At 42.5% G+C, this 17,210-nt stretch overlaps 1 protein-coding gene across 3 annotated transcripts in view; it reads left to right on the forward strand.

Annotated features, from left to right (window-relative positions):
* huwe1 (HECT, UBA and WWE domain containing E3 ubiquitin protein ligase 1) overlaps positions 1 to 17,210 on the forward strand; it is a 63,817-nt gene that overhangs the window by 32,966 nt on the left and 13,641 nt on the right. For 2 of the 3 annotated variants that reach the window (XM_057825443.1, XM_057825450.1), the window contains 26 exons: positions 4,878 to 5,054; positions 5,137 to 5,682; positions 5,785 to 5,980; positions 6,078 to 6,245; positions 6,406 to 6,554; positions 6,723 to 6,789; positions 6,902 to 7,125; positions 7,224 to 7,435; positions 7,523 to 7,705; positions 7,807 to 7,979; positions 8,097 to 8,236; positions 8,330 to 8,405; positions 8,482 to 8,580; positions 8,669 to 8,793; positions 8,873 to 9,032; positions 9,156 to 9,384; positions 9,480 to 9,655; positions 9,743 to 9,832; positions 9,993 to 10,153; positions 10,229 to 10,271; positions 11,178 to 11,564; positions 11,726 to 11,933; positions 12,027 to 12,151; positions 14,441 to 14,661; positions 14,769 to 15,160; positions 15,247 to 15,907. In XM_057825443.1, the coding sequence (XP_057681426.1) occupies positions 4,878 to 5,054; positions 5,137 to 5,682; positions 5,785 to 5,980; positions 6,078 to 6,245; positions 6,406 to 6,554; positions 6,723 to 6,789; positions 6,902 to 7,125; positions 7,224 to 7,435; positions 7,523 to 7,705; positions 7,807 to 7,979; positions 8,097 to 8,236; positions 8,330 to 8,405; positions 8,482 to 8,580; positions 8,669 to 8,793; positions 8,873 to 9,032; positions 9,156 to 9,384; positions 9,480 to 9,655; positions 9,743 to 9,832; positions 9,993 to 10,153; positions 10,229 to 10,271; positions 11,178 to 11,564; positions 11,726 to 11,933; positions 12,027 to 12,151; positions 14,441 to 14,661; positions 14,769 to 15,160; positions 15,247 to 15,907 (5,388 nt within the window). The remainder of the gene's footprint in view (positions 1 to 4,877; positions 5,055 to 5,136; positions 5,683 to 5,784; positions 5,981 to 6,077; positions 6,246 to 6,405; positions 6,555 to 6,722; positions 6,790 to 6,901; positions 7,126 to 7,223; positions 7,436 to 7,522; positions 7,706 to 7,806; positions 7,980 to 8,096; positions 8,237 to 8,329; positions 8,406 to 8,481; positions 8,581 to 8,668; positions 8,794 to 8,872; positions 9,033 to 9,155; positions 9,385 to 9,479; positions 9,656 to 9,742; positions 9,833 to 9,992; positions 10,154 to 10,228; positions 10,272 to 11,177; positions 11,565 to 11,725; positions 11,934 to 12,026; positions 12,152 to 14,440; positions 14,662 to 14,768; positions 15,161 to 15,246; positions 15,908 to 17,210) is intronic. The other variant, XM_057825459.1, reaches the window with a different exon arrangement.

Here is a 17,210-nt window from a genome sequence, read left to right on the forward strand (position 1 = left end):
ATTGATACCTTGCGTTTACATCATATTTTGGGTAACATAGGCCACAATTTTAGGCCTATGTGTGGCCTACATGAGTGTGATGTTAATGTATGCGGATGCCAAGTCTCAACTATAAGTATATTATTTATCTTTATTAGGGTTCGTACGGGTCCTTGAAATCCTTGAAAATGCTTGGATTTTACTGCCGTGTTTTCAAGGTTTGAAAAATGCTTGAATTTTGCATCAAGCTCTTGAAAATGTTTGCAAGTGTTAGTCATACAATATTTCTCAGCACCCTGTCTAAAAATCAAAATTATTAAATGAAGAAAAATGAAATAAATTTGCTTAATCGCTCCAACACGCTCATTCTGAAGTTACTTTCCCTTTATTTCCCGCATCACAGCGTCACTCCTAACAGTACAGTGCATTTGATTCCGTGCATGAGTGGTTTATTTAAGCGAACTATAGACCCTATTCACCAACGTCACAAAATGACGTGTCGCTGTATCCGGCCGCCATATTGTTCGTCATTGTTTAGCCCTATTCTCAATGGTTTCAATTAGTCGTGCAATTCATGGAAGCCCCGGTGTTATCTGACGCTGTAAACTCATTGGATGCGTTGCATAAAAGGCGTTATGTGGAAAAGCTTCAGTTTATCCATTCGCCAGATCCATATTTGATGCCTAAATCGATGTTTTTCGGCCCGCTGTCTTCGCCGTCTCTGCCTGACATCTGCTACCCTGATATCTACAACTACACAGAAACTCAGCCTATTCTCAAACTTTGGAAAAACTTTAAGAGCAGCACTTTAAGCAACATTATCCCGTGTGACCCTTTACTTACAATTTTCTAAAATGGCGACAATCAAAAAAAAAAAAAAAAATTGACTGCAACGCGTCAAGGATAGGTGCATATTGGACTATTTCTTCAATAAAATACACAACTGTGTCTGCCTCATTTGCAAAGAGACAGTCGCGGAAGATACGCAACGAGAAATTAAAGCAACTTGAAGCTAATTTCACAGCAGCAGTATTTCGCAAGAGCCCGAGGGTCGAAAGAGAACGCCACAAAGGCGAGATTGTTGAAATTATGAATTAAAAAAATAAATAAATAAAGCAAATGTGACACACAGAAGGGCTTGCTAAAATTTCTTTAAATGTATTGTTCTACGTAAATCAGCCCAGGTAGCCCCCCCACATTTTTACCACGCCAAATCTGGCCCCCTTTGCAAAAAGTTTGAACACCCCTGTTTAACCGATGATCCGTAGACGAGGCCAGGCTTCTTTCACTTGTTACCAGCTAAATATTATTCAAAAAATAAAGATGGTGGAAGAAATAAGCATCTTGAATTTGAAACTGTATGTTGTCGGCAATTAGCCTAGCAATGATCTTAATTGTGGTTGTCAGCCCCAAACCCTCTAAATATATATTAAATGCATCTTACCAGATATAAAATGACTACTACATAATCTGTGGTAATCGTTTGGAGCCCAGTTTTCTCGTCAGATTGCAGCAGTCCATCTCACTCTCCTCTCCGGGTCTCTCGGAATACGGTAGAACTTCAAGTCTCTCCGTCTATCTTCTCTGTTATTGCAACCGACCGCCACACACGCCTTCACCATTTTGATTATTAATGTTAACGAGCAGAAAAACACGTCATAATAGGAGGAATTTACGTCGCGGTAATGCGTCATCACGACGAGTTGACGGACAATATGGCGCGGGGGCGTGGTTGTGACGTCGTGTGAGTAGGGTCTATATACAAATATAGTAGTAGTAGTTAAATTCATAGATCTGCATTTGCTGTGGTTTATTGCAATACTTTTATCGTACGACCAGTTCCTCTTTTTGTCACTTTTTTTTTTTCACAACCTCCGCCTTCCTATGGTAGTCGCTGCTTAATCCAGCTGGGAGCCATTTCTCTCGGCTTCGTCGCTTCTAGGGGGACGTCTACATGGTGACTCTTCGAGAATACGAAAAATTTCAAATTTGTATTTATATGGTCCCGTCTTCATTCGAACAATGTCGAAATTCTGAATGAAAACGATGTAGTATTCATGCCAGGCCCTAGGGGGCAGTGCAGATTTACAAGTCGACAGCAAATGATGCACTTTGACCCCAAAAAGCTCCTCAGCCCGGAAAAAAATATGCCCGCCCACTAGAGCAGGGCGGTAAACCGAAAATTTACCGTCACCGAAATTCTTAACGATGACCGACGTAATTTTGACCATGTCGGTAAATTCGGTAAATTAATAAAACAAGAAAATAGTCTTTTCATCCCGCTTTGATTCTGTGTTGTTCGTCTATGTTCATTCCCCTTTAAGAAAGCAGTGAATGTGCTTACGTAGGGAGTCACGTGATCATCAGGAAGCCAATCAAACAAAAGCCCGGTAAGCTAACGCTAGCAGCTAACGCTACAAGCAAAACGTGATGGAGTGTGGCTTAAGGGAGGTTCACCAAACTTTCAACCGACATTTAGTAGACTCTTGGTGGCATCCAGACGGGCTTTCACCCGCTGTCCTCCTTTGTTCTCACGATTTCCGGAGATGGTGCTTTCTACTGGTAGCCAGGCTAACGCTAGCTAGCGGCTAACGCTACAAATGAACGTTATGGAGTCGGATAGAGGCTCTAACCTGGTCGAAACGGCTGAACTTAATGAGTGGATTGGGCACGGACTGCATCTAGCAATTACTATGTGTCATTATTTTGTATCTGTCTGTGTGTGTGATTCCTCTGATAGCTTTTGTGATGGTAAAGAATTCCGCATAAAGTACAATCCAACGGCGAAACTTATAATGACCGAGAAATGGCCCCAGCTATTTTTATTGTGCGTGCATTTATGAAAAAATGCACTGGGGGGGAAAAAAACCCTTAAACCATAAAGTAAACACTTGTATTTAATAATTATATCACAGCAGCCATTAACAATAAGTTGTCTTTTTGAAGTGTACTGTTCAAGCGGCAAGTCATTTGTGTTACAATTACATGTTTGCACAGGCATATTGATTTTGACAATGTACATTGTTCAAGTCATACACGCTGTTATAAATGTTCATACTTGAATTCTTATTGCTTACAATACATTTTTATTAGGGCTGTCAAACGATTAAAATTTTTAATCGAGTTAATTACAGCTTAAAAATTAATTAATCGTAATTAATCGCAATTCAAACCATCTATATAATATGCCATATTTTTCTCTAAATTATTGTTGGAATGGAAAGATAAGACGCAAGATGGATATATATTTTCAACATGCGGTACATAAGGACTGTATTTGTTTATTATAACAATAAATCAGTTCTAAATCAGTTATAGAAATTTTATATTAAAACCCCTCTTAATATTTTCGTTTTAATAAAATTTGTTAAATTTTCAATCAAAAAATAAACTAGTAGCCCGCCATTGTTGATGGCAATAATTACTTACACTATAAAATCAGTCGCACCTAAACGCCAGCAGAGGGCAGCAAAACTCCGCAAAACACAATTAACAGGTGGGCCTTTCACTCTAGTGACATTTAAATATGTCTGAGCTGGGCAAGTGCGTTAATTGCGTCAAATATTTTAACGTGATTAATTTAAAAAATTAATTAACGCCAGTTAACGCGATAATTTTGACAGCCCTAATTTTTATCAATTTAATGTTTAGACTGCATGTACAATTGTTAAATACAGTATATCAAATTGAATGCTGGTAAATAAATCAACAAGAAATAGTTAATCTGTATTTCATGCATTGATTCAGATTTTCAAATTATATAACAGTCCGCTTGGGCGAATTTATCGTCATTTATCGTTATCGAGGTAAATCTGCTCAGTTTATCGTGATACATGTTTAAGGCCATATCGCCCAGCCCTACCGCCCACTCAAAGCAATGGCATTTTTGTTTTGTTCAAAAAGGCACAAAAATGGAAACATTCAACATATTTAATTTAAAAATATTATTAAAACAGTAAATTAAAGCTGACATTCCGCCATATTTGCTGTTTTTAATGTTTAGTAGCACCGCTGCGCACGCCCAATGTGACGTGTATGAGTGCTGACGTGATCGGCACGGTCTCGGCAGCGGGAGCTTTTGATATTCATATGGAGCAAGCCCCCCTCAACACCCCGCAATCGAATTCTTCCACTCTGGAGGCAGGATTCAGAATTTTTCATCTTCGCCGACACCATATGCACGCGAGGCGATTCCGCTACTTAGTCATTGCGTCTCTGTGTCACAGAGTCGCCATGTAAACTGCCCCTAGGACTCTTCCTACTCACCTGGGTCTCAATCAGCACCCCTTGTTCCACAAGAATTCAGCCACTTATTTTGTTTTAAGGCACGAACGTAAGTTTTTTTGTTGTTTTGAACTACAGTTCCACACAAACCTACATCAAGATATCGTATAGCATAACAATCGGAAGTGAGAGCCACTTTTCAACTTTTGTCCCAAACTTCAAGAAAGCGTATTTATTAATCAAGGTTTTCTCGCTCGTGACTTTTGGGTCTCTGTCCACGGAACAGCATGCTTTCACTATGACAGCTCCCCTGTTATTAGACGCGCTCAGTTTGCCACAAAATGCTCACTGCCACCGGGAACTCGCTCTCCTGGGGGTTTCAGAGGCTGCACCTTTCAAGTTAAATTTCTCGAGCCTCTGGGGTCGTAGAACATTTTAGACGTTTGCGTACTTTTGAAAAAGCTCCCTATTTAATTTCTGCCTCATAGTAAAAAAATACATTGGGATGATGTTTAAAAGGTGCTGGAAAAACTAGAAAATTGGTCTTGAAATGCCTTAAAAAGTGCTTGAATTTGGCCGTGAAAATTGTGTACGAAACCTCGAATGTTCAAGTTGTAAATGACCTTTACATCCGTGGGTGCAACTAATCCATTGTATTTGTGATTCATCTGAAGTATCTTCAGCCTAATGGGAATAACTGGAGATGGTTTGATGATCGCTCAGGCCGTTGGTGCAGTTACAGCGCCTCCAACAACAGCACTATCGACTCGGCATGGCGAGCTGGGGAAAGCAGTGTCCGCTTCACAGCTGGACGCAGACGATATACTGTTCAATTTAACAACATGGTGCAGGTATAAACAAATGCTTTGTACTGGAAACAGTTGAACCTGTTTTGGTTTCCTTCTATTTGAATGACAACAATCGTTGGTATAGGTCAATGAAGAGACGGGGAACCGACGGCCAGTGATGTTGACTGTTCAAAGAGTTCCACGTTTGCCCAAACCTGCTAAGAGCGGCTGCATTACAGACACCGAGAGAGAAGAGGGAGATAAGTGTAAAGCAGAAGAGACGCAGACAGATATAGACTCTGTGGCAACAGTAGAAATGAGTGCCCCCAAGGATGCTTCCTGTCAGCTTAAGGATGTAACTTCTGGCCCTACAACTTCCCAAGAATCTGACTCCATTCAAGGCTCTAATGTCGTCGGCTTGAGTGACGACATGACCACTGTTCTCATCCGCTCTTGTGTCAGCATGATTAGTGTCCCCGTGGACCCGGACACTCTCCATGCTACACTTAGGCTTTGTTTGCGATTGACACGAAATCACCACTATGCCATGATGTTTGCTGAGCTGAAAAGCACTCGAATGATTCTTGGGCTGACGCAGACATCAGGATTCAATGGCTTCACTCCTCTTGTTACGCTGCTCTTCAGGCACATTATAGAAGATCCAGCTACTCTTCGTCACACTATGGAAAAGGTTGTTGTATAGTCTGTTGCTCAACTTTTTTTCCCCAAAAATCAACATAATTTGGGAATGATACAAAGTTGTGTAACTAAAGAGTTCCTCTAATTGCGACAGGTGGTGAGATCGGCTGTGACAAGTGGAGCAGGCAGCACCACCTCAGGAGTGGTGTCGGGCAGCCTCGGCTCAAGGGAAATTAATTATATCCTACGCGTCTTGGGCCCCGCTGCCTGCCGTAACCCTGAGTGCTTTGCTGAAACTGCTAGCAATTGTGTCCGTATTGCCCTGCCGGCACCCCGTGGAGCTGGCACAGGTGAGCAAATGAAGATGTCATTGAGCTGTTAGCTTTTAATTATTTATTTGATTTTTATTTTTGCTAACCTGCATTTATTTGGATTTTGTTTTCATAGCCTCTGATGACGAGTTTGAAAATCTTCGTATCAAGGGGCCTAATGCCGTACAACTAGTAAAAACAACTCCACTGAAATTGTCCCCGTTACCTTCCATTCCTGACACTATCAAGGAGGTGATATACGACATGCTCAACGCCTTGGCCGCATACCATGCGCCAGAAGAACGTAAGATTTGATGATTGAATATTTTATGATGTAATCTATATCCGAGCCAGTCTGTTATCATATTTAATGGGAGAAAGTTGTTCATTTAGAAAAACCTAGCTAAATCACTTTCTTTATCTTTTGAACTTGATGGTTAAACATTTTATTTTTGTTTACATAGCTGAACGTCCAGAAGAACGTGTGGCAGCTGTTCCTGGTGGTCAAGACCTTTGTCAGATATTGCAAGATGTCGGTGATGACGTTTACCAGCAGTACCGTCTCACACGACAGGGCAGTGACTTTGACTCCCAGTCTGCATTCCATATCAATGTGAGTTCTTTGTCCTCCCTGCTGACAGCCAGATTCCGGTACCGCCATCTGACGGTCATGCAGGATTCATAGAACTTTAGTTCTATTAGTGACTTTCGTTTTATTGAGAAGCCCTTTTTTCATTATCCGGTGAAAACGTACTGTCAGTAACGGGTGCCTTTCCTTCAGACTCAAGTTTTTGCTGCGGATGGAGCTGTGGCAGAGTCATCACAATCTGGCACACCGCAAGGAGAAGGTGATTTATTTTTGTGGCCTCCCCCACAAAAAAATGACTGATTAACCCTTTCAGTGTTGTCATTGAACTTTGGTGTGACGACCAGTGATTTACCCTAATTAATTTTTCTTAGCCTCTACGCCTGAGGAAATGCGAGAGGAAAAGAAAGAGCAAGAGGGAGATAAGAGTAGCAGCTCAGAGGAGGCTAAAGCTGCGAAGTTAAAGGCAAGCAAACCTTTAATGCCAACCTCCACCATCCTGAGACTGCTGGCTGAGCTGGTGCGCTCCTATGTTGGCATTGCCACACTAATTGCCTCTTACTGCTACACTGCAGGACAGTCTGAGCTCATCAAGGAGGTAGGCAGCAACATCTGCTTGGTTTAGTCTGATTGCTTAGAGGTGTCTTTGCTTTTAGTGCCAGATTTCTCCCGACTTATACATTTGTATCCCAACAGGATTGCAGTGTACTAGCTTTTGTGCTCGACCACTTGCTGCCTCACACTCAGAATTCAGAGGACAAGGACACCCCAGCCTTGGCCCGTCTTTTCCTTGCCAGCCTTGCAGCTGCTGGCACTGGCACTGATGCCCAGGTTGCTCTGGTTACTGAGGTGAAGGCTGCTCTTAGTCGGGCTTTAGGAATGACAGAAGGAGCTGAAAAACATGCTAGGTAATCAGGATTAGTTACAATACACTCAGAAGATATTACAACCATTAAGCGGTTTGGCAAACGTCAATTCCTCTTTTTCTCTCACAGGCTTCAGGCAGTGATGTGCATTATCAGTACCATCATGGAATCATGTCCCTCGACATCCAGTTTCTATAGCACAGCAGCAGCCAAGACGCAACACAATGGCATGAATAATATCATCCGGCTATTTCTCAAGAAAGGACTGGTCAGTGACTTGGCCCGTGTGCCTCATAGTTTGGATTTGTCGAGGTATGTGATTGGGTATATTGTAATTGACCTTTCTGATATGTTGTGAATAATTAGTACTGCAATGAATCTGAGTGACGCTAATAAATATTTATTTTGTTTAGCCCCAACATGGCCAACACAGTGAATGCTGCCCTCAAGCCTCTAGAGACTTTGTCCCGCATTGTTAACCAGCCCAGCAGTTTGTTTGGGAGTAAAGGATGCTCTAGCAAGAACAAGACCGAGCATGACAATGTGGGGGTCGCTCGGGATAGCAACAGCAACACTCAAGATCAAGGTATCTACATTCACCTCATTCTAATTTCATCTGGTGTCTCTCCTCAAGGGATACTACATTGTGATTTCCCAGTGTTTGCAAAGATGAACGTAAACCGATGCCTGGCAATTGTTACAGGTGAATCTGGCGAGGCAGAGCCAGTGGAGGACAATCACAGGGTGCAGGGAGCAGACAGTGATTTGATGGATGGAGAAACAGAAGGAGATACAGTGGTAATTGCTGGTCAGCCAGAGGTTCTCAGCACACAGGCAATGCAGGTCACTAGCATTGTTTTATACAAGCTATTTAAATGTTCTTTCACTATATCCACAATATAAGTTTCTGTTCATAACATGGCATGGTGCATGAAGGTGGAGAATGAGTTGGTGGATTTGATTGATGAGCTCCTTGAGAGAGACGGCGGTACTGTCAATAGTACAATCATTGGTAAGCCAATTGAGGCCTGCATTTAAAAGTGAAAAAATTCTGAAAGAAATAATTCCCATCCATGATTCCGCTTCAGTCGGGCAAAGTGCTGAGGATGAATCGCAAGAGGATGTGCTGATGGAAGAGGCCCCCTCCAATATTAGCCAGGCATCCACTCTCCAGGCAAACCGAGAAGGTTAGGGGGGAAAAAAATATGGTTTTCACATAAACTGACAAATATGCTTTGTTCCAGATGTTAACAATTCTTCATCCTATGTGATTAGACTCCATGAATATCCTGGAACCCGAGGATGAGGAACATACACAAGAGGAAGACTCCAGTGGCAGCAATGATGATGATGACAGCCAAGATGAAGAGGAGGAAGAGGAGGAAGAGGAGGAGGACCCGGTTAGAATCAGTGGTTTATAGAACGTTCACTCAAGTAGTGTTGCTCATTAAAACTGACGATTGCTCATTTTTCTTCAAGGATGATGAGGAAGGAGATGAGGATGATGATGATGAAGGTTCAGAGATGGAGTTGGATGAGGATTTCCCTGACATCAATGCTGCTCCTCATATCCGCTTTGAGCGATTCGACAGGGATGATGACCTCATCATCGAGTTTGACAACATGTTTTCCAACAGCGGTAAACTCCTTTTCTCTTTACAACCTCGCTACCTGTACGTCAGACATGCTTCAATTGTTTCTGTTTACATATATTGCTCTGCTGTTCACTCAGGCCGACCTGTGTTTTCTGTTTTTCTATCAGCCGACATTCCTCCTTCCCCAGGCAACATCCCTAGCTCCCACCCACTCATGGTGCGCCATGCTGACCATGGTTCCCTCACCCTCGGTGTAGCAGGCACAAGCAGCCGTCTAGCACAAGGCATGGGTCGCAGCCAGCGGACACTTAGGCAGCTCACTGCCAACAGTGGGCACACCATTCATGTCCACTATCCTGGAAACCGCCAGCCGAATCCTCCACTCATCCTGCAGCGGTAAGGGCTGTTTTGTCAAAGCGCCTTTCCCACAAGTGACATTCTTAAATGGTTTCTGTGATTTTAAACATTTCTCCCACTTTTCCCATATCTAGGTTGTTGGGCCCAAGTGCAGCAGCAGACATTTTACAACTGTCCAGCTCCCTTCCTCTGCAATCTCGTGGTCGAGCTCGACTTTTGGTCGGCAATGAGGATGTTCACATCATTGCACGTTCCGATGACGAATTCGATGACTTTTTCCATGAGCAGAGCAGCACGGGAGGTCAAGCAGGTGACATTACTTAAGATTTTATTGTTGACGTAATGGGCTTGTAGTTTGAATTTACTGTAATTCTTTATATGTTGTTTATTTGTATAGGAACCCTCTCAAGCATTCCTACTGCCTTAACTAGATGGACAGATGAATGTAAAGTGCTGGATGCTGAAAGTATGCACGACTGCGTAGCAGGTAAGTTTTGGGAAATGGAAAAGATTAGGAAAGTGTTTTTTTTTTTTTTTTCCCCATGCATAATTAGAAATTTGAAATCTACGTGAGGTATTAGGGCTGAGCAATTTTCGCCTGTGAGGCATAGCAAGAGTCGAGATGAAATAGGGACATCTCTTTTCAGTTGTGAAGGTGCCAATCCTTCAGCATCTGGAAGGTTTGCGAGATGAGGAGTTAGAAGAGCGACGGGAGAAGCGAAGGCGGCAGTTGGCTGAGGAGGAGGAGTTCAAACAAAATGAGCAAAGGGCCTCTGGAGCAGAACAGACCAGAGAGCAGAGCCTGCAGGTTTGCACATTTTCTTGCACACTGGCATACCTGGAATGACGTTCATATTTTCATTGTTGTCTGCCTTGTCTGTAGGGTTCTGGATTGGTGACAACTAATGGTGCAGAAAGCAATGCAGGTACTGACTAGTCGACAGGATTTCAAAATTGTTTCTTTTAATTTGAATAGGACGAGCAAAGAAATCATGGGACTTCGAGTCAACAGTGTGTGCTATGGGATGAGGTAGTAGTTTGTATAGTTTAGGATCATACCAGATCTGGGAGATAACTATACAGTCTACTGTCTTTCTTATGGCAACGCCACAGCATCTTGACGGCATCACTGGCAGAAAAATATCTAAATGTATCTTTAATTTTATCATTTTGAAGCTGGTTCTGCAGTGGTGAGGTAGTAAGTTGTGTTGTTGTTGGGGATCGTACACCCCTCTTAGGAGATAACTATACAACTTACTGCCTTCCTCAGTAGAATCATTTGACAACTTGTTTGTATGTGCTGTATTTATTCTCCCCTGAAATTGAATGCGAAATTAGATGTTCAATCTGCAGACATTTTGTGCGTTTCTTCCTCCAGAATGTCCAGAATGTATATTTTTTTGTTGAGTGTGACTCCTCTTGATCGGCCTATGACTATGTCCCATTTTGTGTTTTGTCGCAACATACAACTGATTTTCCATATTTGTCTCTTTTGGGGACCACAAACTGCTGCTCAGTTTATTCATGTATTTATTTATTTATTATTTACCATTTATATGGCAAGTGATTATTTTTAGTAATTTAAAAAAAAAACTATTATTTTGTACAAGTTGCTGCTTTTGGGTTTTACCAGCTATATTCCCACCTTGTTGAAAATATTGATTTGCAATAGTTTTACATTGGTCAAAAATAAATCTTGTTTGCCCCCCCCCCCCCCCCCCCCCCCCTTAAAAAAAAAGAGTAATTTACTGAAACTAAGGTCAGATTTGGATTCAGTGTCGCAAAATGACTTTGAAATGATTTTGAGAAATTCCCATACTTGTCTCTTTTAGAGGGTGAGCAGTCTCAAGGAGGTGCAGTGCAATGTCTGGACCCGCCCAGGGTATCAGAAGGCTTCCTCACTGCGCCCCCTTCTGGAGAGGTTACACCCACCACCCCAGCTCCACATGAACAGGCCCTAGTTTCCTTGGAAACCGCAATTAATCAACAAGTCCACCAACCGATGGCTGGTCTACTATTGGCTGAGTCTCACGCCAGCTCATTGGCCGCGCTGGCAGGGGCGCGCCTTCCGCCTTTGTCTGCAGCTGACAGACTAAACAGTGAAGCAGAAGCATCTCAGATGGAAATGTCTCCAGCACCCACAATCGGTGAGAGAGGCAGTGGAGGAGAAAGTGGTGATGGTGGTGGTGGTGGAGGAGCGTTGGATGAAGGCAGGGAAGGTAGACTAACTCTCTTAATACAGATTGGCCTTGAGTAAGGATGCCCATAATTTTAAATTAACAGTGTTTAGTTAGTTGTTACACGTAACAATTGTAGAAAGACTTGAAGATTTCTTCTATAATGAATTGAATACTGTAGTGACAAACATTCTTCTTCCCAGCCTCAAGCCCGGATATTGCTGAAACTTCAGAACCTACAGTAGTTGGTGTGTCACGACTGGAGGGGTCACCAATGGATACCAGCAGTCCAGCATCTGCCACGCAAGAAGACACAGTTCCCAACCCTGCCCAGACTGCTCTTGTTTCTCAGGATCTGTCTGGAAGCGTTGAGAGCGGCTTGACTGACAGGCAGACTGATGCAGAGACTGGGTGAGGTTTTTTTTTTGTCATTATTGATTTTGAAAGGATACATTTATGGGGTCTGAAGAAATTGCATTCTTTTTTTTTTTTTTTTTTTTTTAGCTCAACTTCAGTCTCGTCTGCTACGGAAGCAATTCTCCGGAGTGACAGTGCTGACAGCCAATCCCAGGCTATCCAAGAAGAACCTCTCCCATCCACAAGCAATGAAGAAGAGGACCCACTAGCAGGTGAAGTGTATATGCCATACTTTTCAGTCTATGAGCTACCCTTTTCCCCCCGCTTTCAACACTGTGTTTTATAGTCCAGTCAAATTTATTGACTACTCCAACGAGCTGCATGCCTCTCCTGGTGTAAAAAGGCCTTCATACAGTGTGGACATCTGCAGTTTATAGTCACAATGTGGCTCATCTATTAACAAATTAGTTTGCTTTTACATTTGGTGGGGGTGTTTTATAGTCCGAAAATTACAGTAATTTCAAGTGACGTAATTTCATTAACACTTCATAGGGAACTTATTTAACTCATTGGCTGCGATTTACAGGGACTCTCTTTGTGAAAATTAAACGGCCTATATTTTACCGAAATGCCGAAAATTTAAAATTTATACCGAAATTTTAAAAATGAAAAAATGTGTTATCGAGGTACCAAAACCCGAGTCTATTTATTTTGTTGTTGTTTCTATTAACATTTTATTTATAATTCATAATTTACAGTGGTACCTCTACATACCAATTTAATTTGTTCCAGGACCTTCTTTGGAAGTCAATAGTCGTAAGTCAAGCAGGATTTTCCCATAAGAATGAAGAATTATAACTCCATTCTTTCCTTAATATGTTCTGCTGGTACTATATCAAATGGCAATTATACATAGCAAAACAAAAAATGAATAAAATAAATGAAAATTGGAATAATAATATAATAATTCCTTGAATAATGTAACGAATTGGGTTCTGATGTGGCGGACGTTTTACGTGCTCTACCTGAATGCACAGTGTTGCTTACGTGACAGAAAGGTGCGGTAGAAATTTTTATGTTTTGTTGTTGTCAACTGGAGCGAACAGTAGGCGTGTTGTGTTGCACAAGTTCTGAAATAAAAGATTAAAAACCTGGCGATTTCTTTGGCAATGTTAGCACAATCCTAATTGTCACCTTATAAAGACTGGTGAAAGGAGGTCGGAGGAGGACCGTCAAGATTGTAGACATTCTACGGCCGTATTGTCGAGACAGTTCACGGATGCGCACACAACGCTCATATTTTTCTATCATTTCCATTAGGGGTGTGACAAAGTATCGAAATGGTGATATATCGTGATACTTTCTATCTCAAAAGGTTATCGATATGCTCCTGCCAAGAATCGAGATATTGTTTTAAAAAGGTGTCATTGTCTAAAAAAAAAAATAAAAAAATTTTTTTTTTAAAGGAACCAACAAGTTGCTACCAAAATCTTCCACCACAATAGTGTCTCAGTTAACTCTAAGGCTGCATTGACGGTGCTCGACGCCCAATCCATTTAGACTGAGAATGTTCGTTCATTCAAAACCAGAGCATTCAGTCATTCTGTCCGATTTTCAGGGCATTTACAGGTCACTTGCTGTTCATTTTAGGGCATTTACGGGTCATTTCCTGTTGAGTTTGAGTCACTGCCTATTAGTTTGGGTGATTCCCTTGTCATTTTCTGTTCTGTAACGCAAAATAAACAGGAAGTGACCCATCAGATACCCCAAAATCAACAGTAAGTAACTGAAAATCAACAGGTAAATGACCTTAAATGTCCCAAAATTACCTCATTGCCTGGCGTTGGCTGCCACTGATGGCCATAGATGTTTAATCCGTTTGAAGTCCATTTGAACCCTCCCGGTTCAAATGGATTGGACGTCTACTAGTGATACTCATTCCAATTCACAGCAGAAGCTTGTTTTTCTGTTTATTAGTTAGTTATAGAATATCCTAGTTATTTCCTGAGCAATGTATTGATAATCGTTGTATCGCCATATCGTCAGATCGTTAGCGTGAGCTTTGTATCGATAATCGTATCGTATCATATCGTGAGGTACCAAGAGGTTTCCACTCCTAATTTCCATCTTCATTTCAATGCTGAGCCTCACCTTTTTCCTTTTTTCACCACCTGCACTAACCTACTTGGAACACGTGTTGATTTTTCTCGCAAGAAAATCTGCTGTGCGTCCGTCTTGCGGCAAAACAAAGAAACTGCAGCGCGGTCATGAATTATCCTATTTTGTGCATGTTGATGGATGTAGAAACAAATGGCGAGTCAAATATTACTTCGGATGTCGGAAAGATCGTGTGTCGAAGTGATCGTATGTCAAGGTACCCCTGTGTGTATATATAATATTAATAATGAGGTCACAATTCTATACCAATGGTTAATGAAGACCCTAAATGTGATTTCCATATATGTAGATGCCATGTCTATGATGGAAGGGGGCGGGGTTACATTACCCAAAAAGTCCCTTGCCCTATAAAGGGTTAACACATTTTTGGGGGGCCATTGCAGGAATCAGTCTCCCAGAAGGCGTAGACCCATCTTTTCTGGCAGCTCTTCCTGAGGACATTCGTAGGGAGGTCCTTCAAAATCAGTTGGGAATCCGACCACCATCCCGCTCAGCTGTTGCTACCACCCTGCCTCCTTCTACTGCACCTGTACTAACAGGACCAGGGGTTACGGAGGTTAGCCCCGAGTTCCTTGCTGCATTGCCCCCTGCCATACAAGAGGAGGTAAGAAAGCTGACTGAAATTAAAAATGACAGAAAATAAAGGAAAGAGATTTCTTCGAACTTGTTCAATCAACTTTGCCATTTATTTTAAAATGTATCTATTTTTAGGTCCTTGCCCAGCAACGAGCCGAACAGCAACGCAGGGAGGTTTCCCAACAGCCTACACAGGGCGACACTCCTTTGGACCCAGTTACCTTCATCCAGACGCTGCCCTCGGAGCTCCGACGTAGTGTGCTGGAGGACATGGAGGACAGCGTGTTAGCAGTCATGCCACCCGACATTGCAGCCGAAGCGGCAGCATTGCGCCGAGAACAAGAGGCGCGACAGAGGCAGTTGATGCATGAGAGGCTCTTTGGTCATAGCTCAACATCAGCTCTATCGGCCATCTTGCGCTCGCCAGCTTTCACCAGTAGGTTAGGGAGCAATCGTGGCGTCCAGTACACCCGGCTGGCTGTCCAGAGAGGAGGCACATTTCAAATGGGAGGCAGCTCTAACCACAGGTAAGAACCTTTTAATTTTTTCTATGCGTAAACTAAAGGTGTTTTTGAATTTGATCTGTAATCTTAACTATATCTTCTTTCTTAAGACCAACGAGTTCGAGTGTGGACTCTTTATTGCGTCTGCGCGGTCGATTGTTGCTGGACCACGAGGCCTTGTCCTGTCTGCTGGTGTTGCTGTTTGTGGACGAGCCAAAGCTGAACACCAGCCGACTACACCGTGTGCTCAGGAATCTTTGCTACCACTCTCAGACTCGTGGGTGGGTCATTCGTAGCCTCTTGTCCATCCTCCAGCGCAGCAGTGAGAGCGAGGTCTGCGTGGAGACCACTCGTCTCGAAGATTCTCGTGGGAAAAGGGGCGCCCAAGGAGGTTGCGGGGGGAAAGTTTCCTCGACTTCCTCCCTCTGTTCTTCGTCCTCGTCGTCGTCCTCTTCGGCTTCTTCCCTCGAGCTTCTGAACAGAGTAGAATCTCGCAGTTCAAGCCAACTTTCTTGGCTCTCTGTGTCTATGGATGCGGCTTTGGGCTGCCGGACTAACATCTTCCAGATCCAACGAGTATCTAGTAGGAAACATGCTGACCGGCACTCGGCTGCGGGTTCTGCAGCATCTGGAGCCCTGGGGGGAGGTGTGTCCGGAGCTGCCACAGGAGTCACGTGTGCGGGAGGTGGAGGCTCCACTGTACACATCCACCCGCAAGCTGCTCCTGTGGTGTGTCGACATGTGTTAGACACACTCATCCAGCTTGCAAAGGTAAATTGCGCATCGCTATCTGATAAAGGGGGTGACGGGGTTGGTTATCACATTTTTACTCCTACCATCAACATCTTATGATAGTCATTCATTAGGGGAAGCATGCTATAAGTTTTGAGCTTTTGGAACTTTTTGTAAATTCTCCAACTGGCTAAACTGACTGGCTAGGCATACTTATTAATGGCAACACTTTCATTACCTCAAAGTGGTGGGATATTAAAGATGAAGTACAGTGTGTTGCAAAAGTATTCTTACCCATGACCAAAACTGAATTTCTTAGCACCAGTGTTGTTTTCGTCAACAATGATGAAAACAAAAATATTTTGTCAGTGAACAATTTTTTTTTTGCAACTATGACGAGCTAAAAACGTGACTTTGGAGACGAGAACATAACGAGACGAATAAGAGACAAAAATGTGACATTATTTCTGTCATATGTTCACAAGTCGTTACATTTATATTGTTCGTGGAGTACGTCAGCTTGGATCGTGGCAGTGTTTGTGTTGTGTCACTTGTGAGATGTGCTGCGCCTCTCCCTTGGAGTTTAGGATGGGTTTGAAGCTAGGCTTACGCTCCACCTTGCTTGTCTGGACTCAGTAAGTTATTTTTTCCTTATCTTGGCAAGAGAGAATATGCAATGTTGCTTTAGCCTTTACAGGACCGTGCAGAGTGATCAGACGCTAAATGAAATTCTAGCATTAGCATCAGAATGGCGAGCGTCCTCTTATAACACTGGCCAGTCTAAACCAGAGTCACTTTGCTTTTCTGGTCAGTAAGTCTAAAGGGTGTTAAATGCTCGGACATTTTTTTTTTTAAACATAGTTTGTGGTTTTGAGGTAGGTTTCATTGAAAATAATGTACTGCTTTTCTTGCTGATGAGACATCCTCACAAAGTTGGCATTGTCTTTGTGGACGCTACAATATGTGCTCGTCTATTTTTATTCGAAATTGTTGGAAACTTTTATTTTTGGACCTTGAACTTTGAATTTCAATTTTACAGATGAAAACATTTTGAGTAACTGTCGGCTAAAGCTAGATGAAATTTTTGAGATTCCGTCGACTTAAACTCGACTGACGAAAATATTTTGAAATGACTAAAATATGACTAAGACCAATCAGTATTTTCGTCCAAAAGACTAAGACAAAGAGAAAAATTAAAAGGGCTGCCAAAAAAAGCACTGCTTGGCACAGAACAAAGGAAAGGTTTCACCTGTTTGCATTAAAGATGTCCCGATCAGATCACGTGGTCGGAAATCGGCAACATCGACACATTTTTTTTCTTGGTATGAGCAGATTAATGCTG

The sequence above is a fragment of the Corythoichthys intestinalis genome, chromosome 2, assembly GCF_030265065.1.
Source record: "Corythoichthys intestinalis isolate RoL2023-P3 chromosome 2, ASM3026506v1, whole genome shotgun sequence".
Classification (NCBI taxonomy): domain Eukaryota; kingdom Metazoa; phylum Chordata; class Actinopteri; order Syngnathiformes; family Syngnathidae; genus Corythoichthys; species Corythoichthys intestinalis.